The sequence below is a fragment of the Nuphar pumila genome, chromosome 6, assembly GCF_984573655.1.
Source record: "Nuphar pumila chromosome 6, dmNupPumi1.hap1.1, whole genome shotgun sequence".
In the NCBI taxonomy this organism is placed as follows: domain Eukaryota; kingdom Viridiplantae; phylum Streptophyta; class Magnoliopsida; order Nymphaeales; family Nymphaeaceae; genus Nuphar; species Nuphar pumila.
In genome coordinates this window covers 116,383,845-116,404,042 of record NC_143254.1, presented here as the reverse complement: position 1 = coordinate 116,404,042, position 20,198 = coordinate 116,383,845, and the positions used below count along the sequence as shown (strand labels likewise).

At 34.8% G+C, this 20,198-nt stretch overlaps 1 protein-coding gene across 1 annotated transcript in view; it reads left to right on the top strand.

The window, feature by feature from the left end:
• The window catches only part of LOC149835838 (ribose-phosphate pyrophosphokinase 1-like), a 58,332-nt gene extending 39,713 nt beyond the window's left edge, over window positions 1–18,619 (top strand). Inside the window, exons 6-9 of the mRNA XM_090008782.1 lie at window positions 1,852–1,921; window positions 2,282–2,363; window positions 17,740–17,899; window positions 18,259–18,619. Coding sequence (XP_089864908.1) covers window positions 1,852–1,921; window positions 2,282–2,363; window positions 17,740–17,899; window positions 18,259–18,297 — 351 coding nt within the window. The 3' untranslated portion in view covers window positions 18,298–18,619. The remainder of the gene's footprint in view (window positions 1–1,851; window positions 1,922–2,281; window positions 2,364–17,739; window positions 17,900–18,258) is intronic.
• Window positions 18,620–20,198: the final 1,579 nt, after the last annotated feature.

The following is a 20,198-nucleotide window of genomic DNA, read 5'->3' as shown; positions in this document are numbered from 1 at the left end:
AACCAATAAAGTGCTCATTTTTTTCGAAAAAACGTGATTTTCGGGTCAACCATAATCCGAATCAAGAAAAATAAATATCATTACATTCAAAATTTTGAGACCATCCAACAATATATAACTCGAATTTTGACTCTGAAATTCGTCCGAAAATAACCCGAATTTCGCTTAAATTTATAGGTAAAAAATAAAACTCTTTCTCACATTTTAAGTGGCTTGTTTAGGCCTTAACAATGAGACCTCGGCCAAGCCCAGACTCAAAGGCATCGACCTAAATTCGAGAATCTACCGATTTTTCTTCTATACTTAGCCAAATTTTCGAAAATCTCAAATTTAACTAAGTATGAAAATACACGATATTACATAATATGCTTCTGATTTTGATGCATGTATTGATCTATTACCGCATGAGACAAATTACTCTTGAAAAACATTCTACGAGTATCCTCGGTCTATCACTACTTCATTAATGGACATGCTTCGGATTGGCAAACTGATTTTGATACTTCTTTTAGAAGCAACACACAAAAAATAAGAAAACACTAGGATTATTTACTTTCTTTGGGCATTAGTCAAAGTCTATGACATGCAACCAGACAATCCATTCTCTTTTTTGAGCTGTCACTGGGACACGGCAAAACAGGCCACATACCTATGTCGACATGGCCCGACACACGTATGGGTACCAGGTGTGGCACGGGTACGTGGGCCTGTGGGTTGGGTTGGGTCAGGTCCAACTAAGACCCAACCCTAAACCCAGACACTTTTTTTTCTTTTTTTTCCTTGTCAAACCTCCCTCTTCCCACCCTCGGCAGCAGGAGAGAGAGAGAGAGAGAGAGAGAGAGAGAGAGAGAGAGAGAGAGAGAGAGAGAGAAATCATATATATTTATTTTTTAAAATTTCAGGACATCCCCCTTTATTCATTTTGTACCTACACCCCCTCCTTTATTCAAAATGTCATTCTACAATTCCCTCTTTTACTAAAATCTGTCCCTCTTTTACTAAAAACTGCATTGGACCTACAAACCATTATATGGATCTTGCATTGGACCTACACTATATATATATAGCCGTGTCCCCGTACCCTCATTTTTTGAAATTTTCATGCCGTACCCGTACCCAGACCCGTACCCAGACCCGTATCCAGACCCGTATCCGTACCCATACCCAGGTGACATAGCTTACCAGACACTTATTGTGTCAGAAATGGCAGGGCAGAATGCGAGGCACCTGGTAGGCATTTGTTGAATAGATTTTCTCATAGCTTTTGTGCCTGGATACACAGAGAACCATATTGCCTCCCATGTTGACATGGGTACAGATCTGGGTGGTACCATGGAGAATTTTTTAAAGACAGCAACCAAATGGAGACATGCACATAGGGTGCAAAGTGCAAATCAACTACTTTTGTTATATTAATATCATAAGATTGTCAATCACTAGTTCATACTTTTCAGGTGGCAATACAGGATTGTATGTATGAGCTTTGAGATATGAACTTTATTCATAAATATTTCTTTACACTGCTCTTTTACATGTACACGTTCAGTTATGTCAACATGCTCTAGTTGAACAAAGTTTCCATGCATAATTCATACTGGTGTGTATCTCCATGTCCACGTGCTAGATATTTTCTTCAATAACATGAAATTTTGGGTTGCTGACCAACTTTTAGACAAGATCTGTGGAGATTGTTTTCCAAGTGTGCTTCATGAGTTGTGTCTGCAAAGATGCCCCACTTGCATTTACTGTCTATGTCATTTATTTAACGGATTTCTTGGATGTCATGAACTACTGATGGTATCTTTTACAAGAAAAAAAGGATATAATTGCTTATGTGATGACACTCTGCAGGTCATGAATTTGATAGGAGATGTTAGGGGAAAGGTAGCTGTTATGGTGGATGACATGATTGATACTGCAGGTGAGAGAGGCTAAGGGTCAACACTTGTTCACTCCAGTGTCTGTAATCATGTTTAGATGAATAACATTGACAACTTAATTTGTTTTTTTGCTTACTCTTGCTTCATTCTTGCCCATTGATTGTAAGAGTTAGGCTTATATTTTCTCAGCAGAGGGACTCTTTCCAAAAAACACTAGGCTACTGGTCTATATGGAAACTAGCTTTTGTTGTTGACCTGTTTGTTTCATGGCTGGAAATCCAGCATTCAGCATTCCTTGTGTCTGCTTTGTTATGTATATGTTTTAGGTCTACTTCAATATGACTTGGTATACTATCCCATTCTTCTAGACTTACTTTTGGCTTATCATGTTCTGGGTTCAGGGACTATAGCAAAAGGTGCAGCACTTCTTCATCAAGAGGGTGCAAGGGAAGTCTATGCATGTAGCACTCATGCTGTTTTTAGGTAGCTATCTCTTCATCTGCGATTGCTTCTTTTGGTTAGCCTTATACAGTTAAAAATATTGTTTGCTCAAAATATAGCTATTCTACTTATTGTGAAGTTACTCAAGGTTTTCCAAAATTGTCATGCACATTCCCATTCTTAGATGGTAAGAGAACATTTTTATTATCATAAAGCTCTATGGGCAGCAGGCATGCAAGGAAATAGTGGGACTATGGTTCCGGTTGTTAAGATGAATGTATTCTTTTGTACATATATACATATGTATACATATATATATATGATTAGTCAACATATGTTGACTAAAGTCAACATTGGTTGACTTCTAGCCATTGGAGAGGGTGTCCAACGGCTAGAAGGGGCTTTCTCTTCTCCCTTTACTCTATTCTCCCCTTTATAAATAAGTGGGTGTGTGCATAAGTGAGGTTTGAGATAGTGTATGGGTAGTTTTTAGTGTAATGAGTGTTTTGAGTGATTGTAGTGAGGCTCTTTGTAATTTTGCATTTCTTTTGTATTATTTGAATTTCATTCTTAATGAAATTGTTTATTTTTAAGTCGTGTGTTTCGTTGTTGTTTCTATGATGATTATGTATTCAAATACGTTGGATTTGTTGGTTCTTATTTCATTCTAGAGTGCATCGGGATTCATGTCATTCTTATGGCGTGGTATCAGCGCTTGGCATCTTGGTCTGGGTATCTTGTTTGTGTTTGTTCTTCTAAAGAAAACTCTTAATTGATGAATGGATTGGACTCGATTATCTCACATTCCGGTATGTGTTTTATATTTGTTTAAGTGTCTGTTGAAATTTCAAAAAATTGTTTTTGGTATGTTATGTTGAAAAATTGGACATGTTTTTCAAATTAATTGAAATTAAAGTTTTTTTAAAATCTATTTTAAATATATTATTGTTTTGTTGGCTCTTGTGTGAGCATGTTGATTCGGAGTATATTTTGAGTATGCTAGTACTTTTGTTTTAACAAAACATGTTAAAATTTATGTACCAAGTAAATATGTGATTTTTTAAGTATTTTAAAATTATGATTATGTGTTCTTGATGTTTCTAGATGCTTGTTGTGTATGTCCGTTTAGAGCTTTGGTGGATACTTTTGTTCTATCCTATGATCAATAAAATATTATTTTGTTGTGTTAACCACCTTGGGTGGATTTAGTGTGAGCCCATCTTGTGGCTTGTGCATGTTCTTTTGATGCTTTGGTGAAATTTTTTGAGTATCCACTTTGTTGATTTGGTGAACATTTTCGAGAAACCTTGTTTCCTTTCATGTTAAAACTTATTTTTAAATTTTTTTTTTGTTGAGCCTTAAGTGACTTTGTGTTTTGCCCATTGATGATTTATTGACTTGGGTACTTGTGCTCTTTTACAACTCATAGTGTTTTCTTTCTTTGATATTTTATATAATGATTCATAGAGATTTTATACTTGCAAAATTTCTTGTATGACATATGTGAGTTCGTGATTAGAGAAAATTATGTATTAAATATCTATATGAAAGATCTTCATAAATCTCTATATATGTGCCTTCATTGTCTCATAGTAGACTTATGATTTAGATTAAGCTTCTTAAAACTATTATTCTTGTCTCCTTTTATTGGATCCTTGTGTTAACAAATGTAATATTTATATGTAATATATTTGTAGTTTAGTTATCCTTTTTTAGTTTAGTTAGAAACTAGTTAGAATTAAGTTTATGATTTTAGTTTGGACATTTTTAGACTTTTGGACATGTTACTTTTTGACCATAGTCAAAAAGCATGTACTTTTAGAGTTGTTGGGCTTCCAACAACTCTAATTGGAGCTGTTGGGAGCCCAACAACTCCCTCCAGCTCTATGTTTTATGCTCTATAAATATGGGGCTATTCCCCCTTGTAACATATACTCTTGAGTGTGGGTTTTCCCACTTCAATGATATATAATTTTTCCTCTCTTCTTGTGTACTCTTTTTATTTATTTCGGTTATTGTGTATGTTGAATGAACCATTGTGTTCATTGAGAGAGATCTTTTGTGATCTTCATTTGAAGCTTTAGTTGTGGGTTTCATCTTCTTACATGGTAGCAGAGCGAGGTTGTGATCAAGCTATTTATCTCGGTGCATTAGGAAGTGTGTCACTCTTGTTTTGGAGAAGAAGAGACGTTCTTCCTCAAGTATATATAAAAGTGTGTTCAAGCAAAGCTTGGAGGTGTGCTTGCATCTACCATTCGTGTTAGAGTATATCCTCTTCTCTACTCTTGGTATTTTCTTCTTTTTTCTCCTTATTAAGCCTTGTAAAATGGATGACAATGATAACGTCATCATTAAACCCATCAAGCTTAATGATTCAAACTACGTCACATGGGCTTCAATTATGAAGCACCTAATATGGGGAAAGGGGTTGTGGGGATTAGTAGATGGAACTGACTTGGAACCTAAACTAATCCTCACAAAGATCGAAGGTGAGAAAGAAATACCTCTCACGGATGTAGAAAAGACTAAAGTTATTACCACTTATGAGAAAAAGTGAAAATAATGGAGGATGAGACACACCAAGATTATGTTTTGGCTCATAAGTAGCATGTACATAAAAAAATGTTCAAGTATTGCAAAATTTGAATATGCAAATGATGCGTGGGACTATCTTAAGAGAATGTACTCTCTTAAAGACATTGCACATGTGTGCAATTTGCAACATCAAGTTCGAAATATGGTTCAAGGGGACAAAAGCATTAGAGAATACTATAATAGTTTGTTCGAATTGTGGGAAGAGTTGGCTCTTCTCGAACCAAAGTGACATTGCCCACAAAACATTGAACTCCGCCAAAATCAGATGAATGCGGAACACTTCTTTCAATTTGTCAATGGTTTAAGATCGGATTTTGAAGCTACTAAATCCATTCTTCTTTATCGGGGAAAGGTTCCCTCAATAGAGGATACTATAGAAGAATTGAGTATGAAGGAAAATCAACTCAAAAGTAGAGTTGCCAAAAATGATGATGACTCAGTTCTAGCCATATCTAGACCAGTGAATCATGTCTGCACCTACGGACCTTTAAACTATGAAAGAACGAATGACAGAAATGATTTTGAGAAGAGAAGAGTGATTTGTTACTACTGTCGTGAGCGAGGACATGTAAAAACTTACTGTCCAAAACTAAAGAAACCATATGAAAAGAAAGTTGCCTCTGTCGGGCCTCCGCAAGAATCCAATGAATCTTCCATTGGAAGCATGTCTCTAGCACAACTAGTGGAAGCACTTCAGCCACTACTCAAGGGAGCGTCCTCCTCGATTGGAGCCGCAGTCTCTTCCATTAGCACCTCAGATCTAGGTAAATCTCTTTGGCTTCTTGACTCAGGTGCTTCTTTTCATATGACCTCAAACATTAATATCTTATCTAAATGTCATAACTCAAATGGGTCAAATGTGTTTACTGTTGATGGGACATCTCTTGAAATTAAAGGAATTGGGAATTTTGAAAACTCAAAAAGGTTTTGTATTCCACAAGTTAGATATATTCCTAAACTAAATTTAAATCTTTTATCTGTTTCACAATTAAGTGACCATCGATGTAATGTTTCTTTCTCCTCTCGTGAATGTCGAGTGCAGGATCACCAGTCAGGGAAGCTGATTGGGGAAGGCCATAGAGAAAGAGTCTTATACTACATGGATTTTTTGGATATACCTAAGAATACATTGTGTTGTAATGTTTAAAAGATTGACTTAGACTTATGGCACAAGAGACTTTGACATCCTAGTGTATCCAAGCTCCAGTTATTTCCAAAGATGGAAAATTTTTGTAACTTTGAAACTTTTAAATGTGAAAAATGTATTCTAGGAAAAATGAAAAGATTACTGTTTCAAGAAAGAACTTTTGTCTCTTCTCGACCACTAGAATTAATACACTCAGATGTATGGGGCCCCACACCTATTAACTTCGAAGGTGACTTTATTTATTATGTAATCTTTGTAGATGATTTCACGAGACACACTTGGATCTATTTTCTTAAATACAAATATGTAGTCTTTTCACACTTTTAAATATTTCATCAGTTAGTCAAAAATCAATTCAAAGATGACATTTCAATTTTTCGCACTAATTCAGGGGGAGAATTTTTATCTAAAGAATTTAAGGATTACTTAAACTTGCATGGCATTATATATAAAAAATCATGCCCTTATACCCCTCAACAAAACAGGTTAGCAGAAGGTTAGCAGAAAGAAAGCATAGGTACATCATAGAAACAACAAGAACCTTACTTATTACATATCAAGTACCAAAGGGTTTTTGGGCCAAAGCCACATTAACAACAATTTATCTTATCAATAGAATGCCATCATCTTCCTTAAACCACATATCTTCTATTGAAAAACTTTTTAAACAAATCTCAGGTTACTTCAGGCTAAGAGTTTTTGGGTGCAAATGCTTTGTGTTTTCAAACAAAAATAATAAATTCTTTCCTCGTGTTATTTCATGTGCCTTTTTAGGGTATGCAAGTCATAAAAAAGGCTATAGATGCTTCAATCTCAAAACAAGAAAATTATACGTTTCAAGGAATGTGTCCTTCCTGAAAAAAGAAAGTTTTTTTGAAAATATAAATTCTAAGGAAATAGATGAATATTATTTTCTATTAGATTTACTTCCAAAAATTATTGAAGATGTAAAAAAAAATCCTGAAGAACCACTTGATATGACAAATTCAGAAATTTTTAGTGACCCTTCTGATTGCATTCTGTACTTTAGGCGAGGTAATTTAGAAAAACCTTGTGCTCTCAAAAAATACACTAAAGAACAAAAACAAGTATCCACTAGGAAGTCATCGAGAGTCTCTAAAGCTCCCCAAAAATGTGTGTCATACGAGTCTTTTTCACCAAAGCATCAAGCCTATATTGCTTTAATACACTCCTATGTAGAACCCTCTAACTATGATACAACAAAAGAACAATCTGAATGGGTCAAAGCAATGACAGTAGAATTAAAAGCTTTAGAAAAATCAAGTACTTGGACTATCCAGGATCTTCCATCAGGAAAAAAGCCTATCGAATGTAGATGGGTGTTCAAAGTGAAAATCAAGAGTGATGGCACTCTTGAAAGGTTTAAGGTTCGTTTAGATGCCAAAGGCTATTCCCAAGAATATGAAATAGACTATGAAGAAACATTTGCTCCGGTTGCTAGAATAACCACAATTAGGATCTTGATAGCTCTAGCATCTTCAAAGAAATGACATATATACCGAATGGATGTTAAAAATGCATTTCTCAATGAAAATCTAGTAGAAGAAGTATATATGGAACCACCACCTGGTATTAACATTCCTAAAGGAAAGACTCTTCGATTAAATAAAGCTTTATATGGGCTTAAGCACGACCCAAAAGCTTGGTACGATAGATTTAGCCAAGTTATGATTGATTTTGGTTTTCAATTTTGTCTTATTGACACAACGTTGTTTGTTAAGAATTCTAATGCAAGTATCATCATTCTTCTTCTCTACGCAGACGACATGATCATCACTAGAAGTGACAAACAGAGAGTTGATAACATTAAAAAATTTCTCAAAACACATTTCGAAATGAGTGATTTGGGTTTTCTAAAAAAATTTCTTGGTATAGAAGTTGCTTATTCTTCTAGAGGCTATTTGCTAACTCAATTTAAATTTGCCTTGAAAATTGTTGACAGGTCTGGTATCACAGACAAAAAGCAGATTGACACTCCTGAAGTTGTAAACATCAAAATGAAGATTGATGATGGAGAATTGCTTGAAAATCCAACACCATACAAACAACTTGTTGGAGCATTGTCTTACCTCTCTATTACCAGACCCGATATTGCACATGTCGTCCTCACAGCCAGTCAATTTCAGCATGCTCCTACCACTGTTCATATAGGAGTCATTTTGCGCATTATTCGATATATCAAAACTTTAATTTTTTGAGGACTTTTTTTGTCTGCTTCTTTATCTTTCAATTTAACTGCTTATACTGATGCAGATTGGGGAGGTGATCCCAATGATCGACACTCAACTACTGGGTTTTGTGTATTTTTAGGTGAATCATTGATTTCGTGGAGGTGTAAGAAGTAATAAAAAATCTCTCTCTCGTCAATTGAAGTCGAATATAGGGCAATAGCTGCAACTACTATGGAAGTAGTTTGGCTAAGGCGTTTGCTTCATGACATGGGTGTTGAAAGTAGAGGAGCTTCAAGACTATGCTGCGACAACAAAAGTTCTATTTATATTGCCAGCAACTGGACATTTCATGAACGCACCAAGCATATTGAAATGGATTGTCACTACGTGCGAGAGGAGTGCGCCATTGACTTACCATATGTTTCATCAGAATATCAATTGACAGATTTCTTCACCAACCTCTCGCTGCTCCTAGATTTCACTTTCTCTTAGACAAACTTTCGGTTATCCAACCGTAAGTTTGAGGGGGAGTGTTAACAAATGTAATATTTATATGTAATATATTTGTAGTTTAGTTATTCTTTTTTAGTTTAGTTAGAAACTAGTTAGAATTAGGTTTAATATTTTAGTTTGGACATTTTTAGACTTTTGGACATATTACTTTTTTATCAGTCAAAAAACAACATGTACTTTTAGAGCTCTTGGGCTTCCAACAGCTCTAATTAGAGCTGTCGGGAGCCCAACAACTCCCTCCAGCTCTATGCTTTATGCTCTATAAATATGGGGCTATTCCCCCTTGTAACATATACTCTTGAGTATGGGTTTTCCCACTTGAATGATATATAATTTTTCCTCTCTTCTTGTGTACACTCTTTTTATTTATTTCGGTTATTGTGTATGTTGAATGAACCATTGTGTTCATTGAGAGAGATCTTTTGTGATCTTCATTTGAAGCTTTAGTTGTGGGCTTCGTCTTCTTACACCTTGTGCCTTATTGCACATGTCCCTTGATTGGCGAATTTATGAAAGGTAATATAAATTTTTTATCTTCTCAGTGTTGATTGCTTAAATTGAGCATGATCCTTGTTTATTGCTTGCTTGTTCAAATTTGTGAAAAATAGTCATCATGTATTGCATATAATTGCATTAATTGACATATTGTTGTGCATATGATTGCACTATATTCATGCTAAGGTTTTCATGTACCTTTATTGAATTTGATTTGAAACTTGTTTTTTTCAAATTGGTTATTTGATATGAACTCATCTATTTGGAAATTGATTTTCGTAAGTATTTATTGCCTTCTTATGGCATTGATTTTTGTCCATCACAGAATTTTATATGATGTATCATCTCTCTTGGCCTTGTTGTTGGGTCAGGGTTAGCCGTTGAGGTGAGTTATGTGTGCACCTCATGTCATCTTATCAATCTAGATTTTCAAGGGTTATGAGTGATGTGTTGTCACTTGTCTTGGGTCTGATTGATGGTTGATTGGCCTCTAAACTCATTATTGTTGGTATTCTGAGTTAGCAGTTGAGGCGAGTTATGTGCGCATCTTAAATCATCTTATTAATCTGCAATTATCAAAGTTTATGAGTGTCGTGTTAACACCAGTCTTAGATCAGATTGATAGTTGATTGGCCTCTGAATCCATATATCCTTTTGTTGATTCAGAGATGTTTATTGGAGTGAGTTGTGTGCACATCGTTTTATGTTAGTTTAGATTGTCAACTTATTGTTTGGCTCTAACTTTGATATTTAGATCTAAGCATGTTATATCACTCATTTGTTGTATAACCATTGTTATTATAGATGCTTATAAGTCTATTTATCTGTGATGACTATCTATTTTTGAAACCATAGTGTTTTGAAAGATGGTTAAAATTGATATTCTTATTGATAACATTAGTGTGTTTCCATTACAAGCTTTCTTACTTCGAGTATCTTCTCTTTTTTATACCTCGTATCTAAGTGTCATTATATGTAAACAAAAGCTATTTATTCATTCTTTTGTTGTGTTTATTTAGCCCATAAGTGACATTGTGATTATACTCTTGTTTTAGTAGTTGATATACTCATGTTGAGTGTCATTATATGTAGACGAGATGATTATTCACACTTTTGTATGATTGTTTAACCCATAAGTGATATTGTGATTATACTCGTCCTAGTAGTTGATACACTCATGTTGAGTGTCATTATATGTAGACAAGAGATGTTTATTCGCACTTTTGTGTGTTTATTTAACTCATAAGTGACATTGAAATAATACTCTTGTTCTAGTAGCTGATACACTCATTTTGAGTGTCACTATATGTAGACAAGAAATATTTATTCACACTTTTTTTGTGTTTTTAGCCTATAAGTGGCATTGAGATTATGCTCTTGTTCTAATCACTAATACACTTGATTTTTTAGGATTGGAGGTCTAGTGAGGCGATTGCTTGTGGTGATCAAACTAGTGTTTTAATTTACGAAATTCTTTTGTTATGATGTATGAGATTTTTTAATCTCTTCGTATTTTTTCCTAAACTCATTTGCTCTTTTATGAGAAATGGTTGAAATATTTTCAAGCATTTTACATTATGCTTTAGTTGCATGAGTTGTTCCGTGATTGATTATCTTGCATAATTTGCATAAGTTTATGCTTTTTAAAGCGTATATTCAATAAAGAATATATTTTTTACTTGTTTGTGTTGCCCTTCGTTGGCTCTTTGTAGTGCTTATATTATGTCTTCGTGCCTTTGTATTAGTCACTCTTGGACTTGTATGTGCTTTTGCATTTTGTTTTTATAACTCCACATAGTCCATTACATGCTTTTTTAAGCATTTCATTAGTATGCCCATAGTGGCTATTGTATGCATTTGATTGCTCTTGAGATTGATTTCACTTTGTATTACTTTTCGGTGAAACATGTTCTTGTACACTCCTATTGTATTTGTGTGGATCCTCATTGGGATCATTTTTGTTCGCTTGTTTTCTAAGCATGTGTTATCTCTTAAAATTGGTCCATAAGTGACTTTTAGTTGTATTACTAATATTGCTTCTAAAATGAAATTGATCTGTGTATTTGATTTTTCTTAAATTTTTTATTGAGTAATTTCTTTTTGGTTCATATCGCTGACCCCAATTGTTTTGGGATGAAGGCGTAGTTGTTGTTGTTGTTGTTTATTGAGTAATTGAAATCATTTCTTATCTTCCGTTGTGTAAAAATGATTTGTTATTTATATATTTGTGTGTTACTTTTTCATAATATTGATAATGTCGAAAATTCATGCATGTTATGCATTAATATGCCTTTTGTGAGAGATATATGTGTGCATGATTTTCATGAATGGTTAAAGTGATAAATGACTATTGTGTTTGAAATTAATGATTTTTTAAAATTAATTCTCTCTAAATGATTTTGAAAATTTGTTAAATTGACTTATTTTCTATATATTATATCTTTGTGTCTTTGGCTATCCTCTGTTCATAATATATATATATATATTATATATATATATCTTGTTAGATTGCTCTTGTTTTGTTTTCTTTATAGGTTCTTCAAATGTTGGCGGTACTAATGATTTTAAAGACATTTCGAGCATATCAAGAATTGAGGATATTAAAGATCCTCCGTATAATGGAGCATATGATTGAGCACCCTCTAAAAAAGTACCAAATAGAAGAAATTGCTGAAGTCTACGAGGACATTTTGTGTAATGGGTTTCTCATTTTGTAATTTCAAACTTATAGTGAGACACTATAAGTAGGGGTGGCAATCGGGTCGGGTCAGCGGGTTGGTGGGTCGGGTTAATGGGTTGGCGGGTCAGAATACCTCAACACGAACACGACCCGTTTATTAAACGGGTCGGATGTGGCAAATACGGGTCGGGTCGACACGACACGATTACATGACACGGTGACCCGTTTATTAAATGGGTCGACCCGATAACATAGACACGATAACCGACCCGCGTAACCCGAATAACCTGTCTAACCCGAATAACACAATTAGAAACACAAAAAAAAAATACATATTATACTTTTTTTCTGCAAATCTCAATATGGAATCGTACTACCAACATTAACATAAAACATCAACATAAAGTCATAAACATAAAGACAACATCAACATAATTGTCTTACAAGTTACAACCATACTACAAACATATCCACCAAGTTGTCTTACAATCATCAAGATAAACATAAATAATTAAACGGGTTGACCCGCCCGCCTAACCTGTTTATTAAACGGGTTGGTGGGTTGGCATACCCCTAACACGAACATGACCCGTTTAATAAACAGGTTAGACGGGTCGACCTGTTTACGACACGAACCCGTTTAAGCCAAACCCTAACCCGGCTAAGAAGCAGGTTGGCGGGTCGGGTCAAATTTTGCCACCCAGAACTATAAGTTTGAAGGGAGGATGTTAAGATGGATGTATTTTTTTTTAAATATATACATATGTATACATATATATATATATATAAATATATAATATATAATATATATTATATAATATATATTTATATATATATTATATGTATATATATAAATATATATGGTTAGTCAACATATGTTGACTAAAGTCAACATTGGTTGACTTCTAGTCGTTGGAGGGTGTTAAGATGGATGCATTCTTTTGTACATATATACGGATGTATACATATATATTATATATATGATTAGTCAACATATGTTGACTAAAGTCAACATTGGTTGACATCTAGCCGTTGGAGAGGGTGTTGGATCCTCTCCATGTAACGACCCCAACTTATCCTCGTGAAAAGTAAAAAATTTTAAACAATTGTGGAAATCAAACGCAAGAATCTGGGGCCTTACAGACTTGACAACTACCAAGCCACAAGTGATCTTACATTGAATCAACCAAACAATAACGAACTTTATTAATCAATAAATGAATGTCATAGAACAAGAATAAAACAATGAATGTAATCCGGAGTCACACTATTAAAAATTATCATAAACAAGTTACGCGATCTCGCAGTCTCCATGTGGCAGTCACTCCCATCATTGAGCTCCTGGCCTTGAGAAAAATATTTTGAAACATCGGGTAAGAACCAGAGATTCTTTGTACGAATTTCTCTAATAATCTAAGCTGAAAAGAAAGAGTATAAGCCAAATTTATTCAAATATTTAGAGGAACGTAACAACAACAATAATTTCATAATCCATTTGTCATTCAAGCATTTATAAGCAAGTGTTATGCATTGACAATTTTTCACATGAGACTGAATAAGTAAAAGTGCATGAACTAATGCAGAACAGTAAATATGCATGAATAAATTATTAAGTTATTATCAGAGTTCTCTTTTGCATTCTTGTCCTTAATAAATGCACACAAGTTTAATTTCACTTTTTATTTAACCCACGGATACTCAAAACGGGCACAACAGTTCCCGAAGTTTAAGATAAGTTCCTAGTTGTAGCTTAACACATAATTTTTATTTTATTACTGAGTTTCACACTTGTTCCTCGATCGATATCAAAAATCAATACCATCCATCAGAACATTAAAAATCATCTAATGTCGGGATATTAAGGAAATCAGCATCCACTAATGTCATTTTTTTGGTATACCAATAACAATAATTGTGTCTACAACACTACTCTCAGGCAAAGTGACTGAAAACTCTCTAAAACCATGGCTAGGAGGTGAACCACCACATCGGGTTTAGGGGCATAAACACACACGGGGTTTTAGTATACTCACGGTTTCTCTAAAACCGCCATCTAGGATTCTCACAATGTGGAAGGGACATGCAAAATGAAAATTAATTACGCTATTTATCTCTTTTATTTTTTTAACAAAAAGTCAAGTTCTTTACACAATAACCGTTTTGCAAATCAACATGCAAAATCGAACATAGGACCTGCCTCGCTACAATTTAACAGTGCAATTAGAAAGCCAATAATTTCAAAATGAATTTTGCAACGCATGAAACAAATCTTGGAGCAACACATGCTTCTAGCCCACATAACCTATAATGGTTCACATCTAACCACCAATGCATTTTAAGTAAAATCCTTAGTGAACATGCACACACATACAGTTGTTCAAAACATGTCCACAATGCACATAATCATAATCATGCATGCAATAATTTCATAGCTTTCCATGCGTATGATATAAGCATTTGGAACATGATGATTCAATGCATAGCATATTCAATAAGTATTTTGCAATACATGCGAATCAGATCTGAACATACTATATAGTTCAGGAATCATAACATAACAACCTGGTCATACCTATGCCGCAACCCGTGCACAAGACAAAATGCTGTCCCTAGGCATTGATATGTTGTTGGCAGCATATTTCTCATGCAGAGCCACACATGTTGTGGACAACGGACAGGATTGCACAAAAATGTGCAGCACTATCCTGCCCTAGAGCAGCTCACAAAACTCAAGCGTATAAGTAGTAATCAGTATTTATGACAGATATATGACAGCATTGAAAACAAATTTAGAATTCAGCCAATCATGATAGCATGGAAGAAATAGTTTAACAGAGTGCTAACATAGATCGATTGTCATGATTTCAAGGCTGGTTCGATGCTAACTCATGTGGTAGCATCCAACCAACATAATGACATCGCTGAAAGCAAACATAAACAACCTAATCAAATCTACACATGGATCAGTTTATGTAACATAGGAAATAAACAGCAAATCAGTGGAGATCAACACTATCGGGTTTAATTATATTTCATTTTCTGCATAACAGCCAACCGATAGCTAGATTAAATTTCCGGACAGGCCTTACACAGGTCAGCATATTGGCCAAGTCAAAATCATGGTTTGCGAACTCGGTTTTGGAGAACCAACACACTGAGACAGTCGGCCAGCACATGAAGAACATCCTAGACAGATCTGGATCAGATCTGTCCAAGCGAAATAAAGTGATAGATCTGATCCAAATCTCTCCACTAGCGAAGACCTGCAAGTCTGTCTAGATTTGCCTATGTAAACACATTAAATCTGGATCAGATTTTCCATATGCAGTTAACAAATTTCTAGAATAAAACAAAAAATGCACTACAGTAGATTTTAAACCAAAATGAAAACCAGTTTTGATTCTTAACTGCATCCAAATATAGTTTTAAATATAAAACAACTGCGGCAGCTTGCAAATATCTTTAATATAAAACAAACATTGATGATGCCGGAAAATAATTCTGTTATCCATCTAACAGAAAATCACCAAATTAGTTAATAGAAAAAAATAAAATAAGTGATAATAAGAGAATAAATAGGATTTGTTAGAACTATAGGACTCTAGAGGGGATGTCACCCTCTCTCTAGAAGACCAAATATATATAAGGGTCTAACTCGTCTCTCTCTAGATTTTGTTTTCTAGAGAGAGAGAAGGAAGAAGGGATAAGAAAGAAAGAGAAAAAAAGAGAAGAGAGAGAGAGAGAGAGAAAGAGAAGAAGAAAAAGGAGAGGATGATCATCTTTCGTTCCGATTGTCCGACAAATACTTTTTCGGTCTTTTTCCGTTTCTGATCCAAGGTACGGGTTCCTCTCTTGGTTCGAACAGGAAGAAATAGGCTAAATCGGATTTATTGTGAGATTTTATTTGGAAAATAAGAAAATCTGATTTTTAAAGCTTGTACAAACACATGCCTCGATGCACGTTTGTATGTAACTGGATTTTTTTGATGAAAGCATGTTTTGTTTCTTGTTTATTTATGTATAAATCCTTGTCTAAATTATATATATAAACCATCAAAGGTGCTGGTTTGGGATCATATCTGACCCCAAACCAGGCCTGCGGCAGGGACCTATATGTGTGTGTGGGGTGGGGTGGGGGGGGGGGGGGTTGATCGTGCGTTGGGCTGACCTATTGTGGTCTAGTTTGGATCAGACAGTCATGCTGTCATTATTAATGTGTTTTTAAAACTGCCATTAAGGCATACGTACGTGGACAAAAATCTATTGGCTGTTAAAAATAATAGAAGAACCGAATTTCTATTATGACTGTGCAACAAATTTATTTTTCCAGCATGCTGCTTTTCTTTCATTTGATTGTTGATATGATTGTGTTTGATCGACTGTCAAACATATCTGCTTATGCTGAAATTATGTTGGCTGTACAAAAATATTGAATTCAATTAATTATTTAATATTCAATTAATTAATACTTTTATTAATTATTAATATTCAATTATTAAATAATTAATTTTTTTGAATATTCCAGATGGTGTCTTCCCTCTTTGGGAGTCCTCTCAACATGGAATTCTTACTCAATTTAGCCTTTAGATTGAATTTAAAATTTTAAATTGGTTGAATTTGGATTTCGGATCTGGATCCAAGTCTATATCCAAAATCCATATGGATACCAACCTAGACCAGATGCTAGTTAATATGAGTCTTAAGCTGGGTCTAGATCCATATCAACTCAAATCAAATGAATCGAATTCGATCCAATCCAGAAAATGGTAAAATAGAGGCGGGTCATTTTTGAAAAATGCAATTTTTGGGCCAACCGTAACCCGATTTCAGAAAAATGAAATATTAATGTTCTCAGAATTTTGAGACGCATCTAATAATATATTACCTGAATTTCACTCGATTTTCGCTTGATTTTAAAGGTTAAAACCAAAAAGTTTTACAAATATTATTTGTCTTGTTTTGGTCTTGTCAGTGGGTCCTGGGCCATGCCCCGACCCAGCTGACGTCACCTAAAATCGAAGATATTTTCCATGATTTCTATCAACTTCATAAAACACTTAACTAAATTTTCAGAATTTCAGAATTTAAAGTTACAGAAAAACGCACAATATTACACTCCAACAGCTATATGGGGCTTTCTCTTCTCCCTTTACTCTCATCTCCCCTTTATACATAAGTGGGTTTGTGCATAAGTGAGGTTTAAAAGAGTGTATGGGTAGTTTTTACTGTAATGAGTGTTTTGAGTGATTGTAGTGAGGCTAATTTTACATTTCTTTTGTATTATTTGAATTTCATTCTTAATAAAATTGCTTATTTTTAAGTCTTTTGTTCCATTGTTGTTTCTATGATGAATATGTATTCAAATACATTGTATTTGTTGGTTCTTATTCCATTCTAGAGTGCATTGGGATTTGTGTCATTCTCATGATACTGGTTTCACTTATAAATGCAAAGTACAGTTTATGGATTCATTTGCTGCCTTGCTGGGTGGTTGCTTCCAAAATTATTTCCTTCAGGTATCTGAATGAATTTGAATCGTTCAGTGGACTCTGTTTATCTTGAAGGCACTTAAAAATTAGGTCAATCTACTAATTTAGTGATTCCTTCTGTAGTTTATTTTCTAGTGACCGATGTATCAGTTCTGTTTGGGTTCTATTTTTGTTTGATTGGTATTAATATTAGCTTTTCATCTATTGAGTTTAATGAATAAATTTTTCTGTGTTGCTTCTACTCAATATCATTTTATATTTAAAATGGTTCTAATGATCTTTTGTGCATTTGACATGGCAATGACAGTCCTCCTGCAATTGAGAGATTATCGAGTGGCTTATTTCAAGAAGTTATCATTACAAACACTATCCCAGTGATGGAGAAAAATTATTTCCCCCAGCTGACTGTTCTTTCAGTTGCAAATCTACTTGGAGAGACCATTTGGCGTGTTCATGATGACTGCTCTGTGAGTAGCATTTTCCAGTGATAGGATTGAATCATCAGTCAATTAGATAACTCCAGTGGGGTGTAAGCTTTCCTGGTACCATTTTGATTCTTGTCAGCATCATCTCTGCTCTTCTTTCTTGTAGTTTCTTTCTGCCAAAATCTCTGGCTTCAATAATGCCCTTTTGTAACCACCATTCATAAATTACATCTTCAGCTTGTTTTTGTCACCTAGGACAAAATTCATACATCATGGAGTTGTCCCTTTGAATTCATTGAAATAGTGGTGTTGGGTATGGGAAGTTATACATTAATTATATAAAAAAATTTGTTATTCAGTTGGACTGAGTAAGCTTCTTGTTGGATTTCATTGATTGCCAGGGTGGCTTTGAACCCTTTTCCAGCCTGGGAATTGATTGAATCTCTTCGAAGATGGGAAACTGTATGTAGATGTTTGGGTTTATCCTGACGATTTGTCCATGATTTACTTTCTGTTTTCCATTTTTTGGTGAGCAAAGAATTGTCATGACCTGCTCCCAGATTGAGTTTGTGATGCTCAATTGGTATTATAAGCATTAGTTGGAAACTTAGTAATGTAATCCAAGACCAACTGGATCTCAAAATATGTAGCTGTGGGTCATGTTTCCATATGCCTTAATATTCTGTACAAAAGAGGAAAGCAGCACTATTGCAATTCCAAACTGAATTATAAATGTCGAAAAATATGATGATTGATGTACCATTGACTGTATCCTAATCTGCTGGTACTCTGGGTGTGTGTGTGTGTGCTTTGCTTATCCTTTGTAAGTGCATCTGGTTATTGAAAATTCTTTCATTTGCTTGTGCTCCCCCTGAACTTGGTGGTCAGTTCAGGTTCCTTTTTTATTTCCTTTGCATGATCTATGGAATTCAACCCCTTTGCTTTGTGGATTAATATGACCTGCCCAGTCAGGGGGTGTTACTTTAATAAATTGATGAGATTGGGTGTCATCATACCTAGACATTTTTCTTTCTTAAACATGGAGAAATAAAGAAGTCATTGCAATTGCTGAAAAGAATAGGCCTACTAAAGGCACAAAAATAAATGGTAGTTGGCGAGTTGATGTATCAATTGGTATTTCTTGTTGTTATAGTTACGAACTTATCTAGATGTCTACTAGAATCTTGTGCCAAAAAAATTGAAGTGCCTATTGCACGGTTGTAAATGCTCAATTCTTTGAGCATCAGATTTCTCCTCTTTTAAGAAATTTTAGTGAGATATGGATTTTATGAATTCGTGATAAATAAAAAAATTATGATTTTTCAGAGTTCATTGATATTTTTTGGCTTTTGCTCTACTTGGATTGATAGAATCATGACTTGTGTTTCCACGATGACTTGTGCGGTGGTTGTGAATGGGGAACCATTGGTGATGTGTTTTGCTCAAGGGGAATTTGCCAAGGGAACCCCCTTTCTCCATATCTTTTCTTGATCATAATGGGAAGACTTTCCAGGAGTTTTTTTGCTCAAAAATAAAAAGTGATCCCGGCTGCTATCAAGAGGTTTAGATGGAATTATAGTTTTTATGTAGACTATGTGCTGTTCGTGAAGGATTCCAAATACTCAGTATACAATTTTAAAAACATTCTCAGCCATTTTGAATGTCATGTTTGTTGATTAGCAAGGAGAAATCTGTTTTTATTTCTTTTAACTTGCCTCCAAGTAGAGTGATTTATGTCAAGATATTTTTTATGGAAGATTGATCTATTACCATTTAAGTATTTTGGGGTTCCTATATTTATCGATAGACTCACATCGGATCTTTGTGGTCCTTTGATGTCGAAAGGAATGAAAAGTTTACGATCTTGGAATCGAAAGTTACTTTCTATGGCTGGTCAGTTGGTGCTCACTAAATCAGTATTAAAGTCGCATCCCATTTACTGGATGAATTTTAGACTACCAGACCAAATTACGAGGTGCTTCTTATGGCATGGTTCTGACACATGTCATAGGCTTCATTTGCCAGCTTGGGAGGATGTGTAAACCTCTCCAAGGTGGGTTGTGTTTGAGGAGGATCCAGGATTCTAATCTTTGTTTGTCGGCCAGGCTAGCATGGATGGTGGCATCGAAGCAAAAGAGTCCTTGGACTCGGTTGGTAGAGATCAAATATGCAAATCATGTAGCTTTATGGTGGTGCTGGTCTGATGTGGGTTACTTTTGGGGTGTAAAAGTGTTATTTAAACTGAAAATTATTGAAGCAGATGCTAGGTGGAAGGTTGGCAATGGGAGGGACGTTTTTTGGTTTGACCCGTGGACATATCAATCTCCTCTGGTTAAGATGA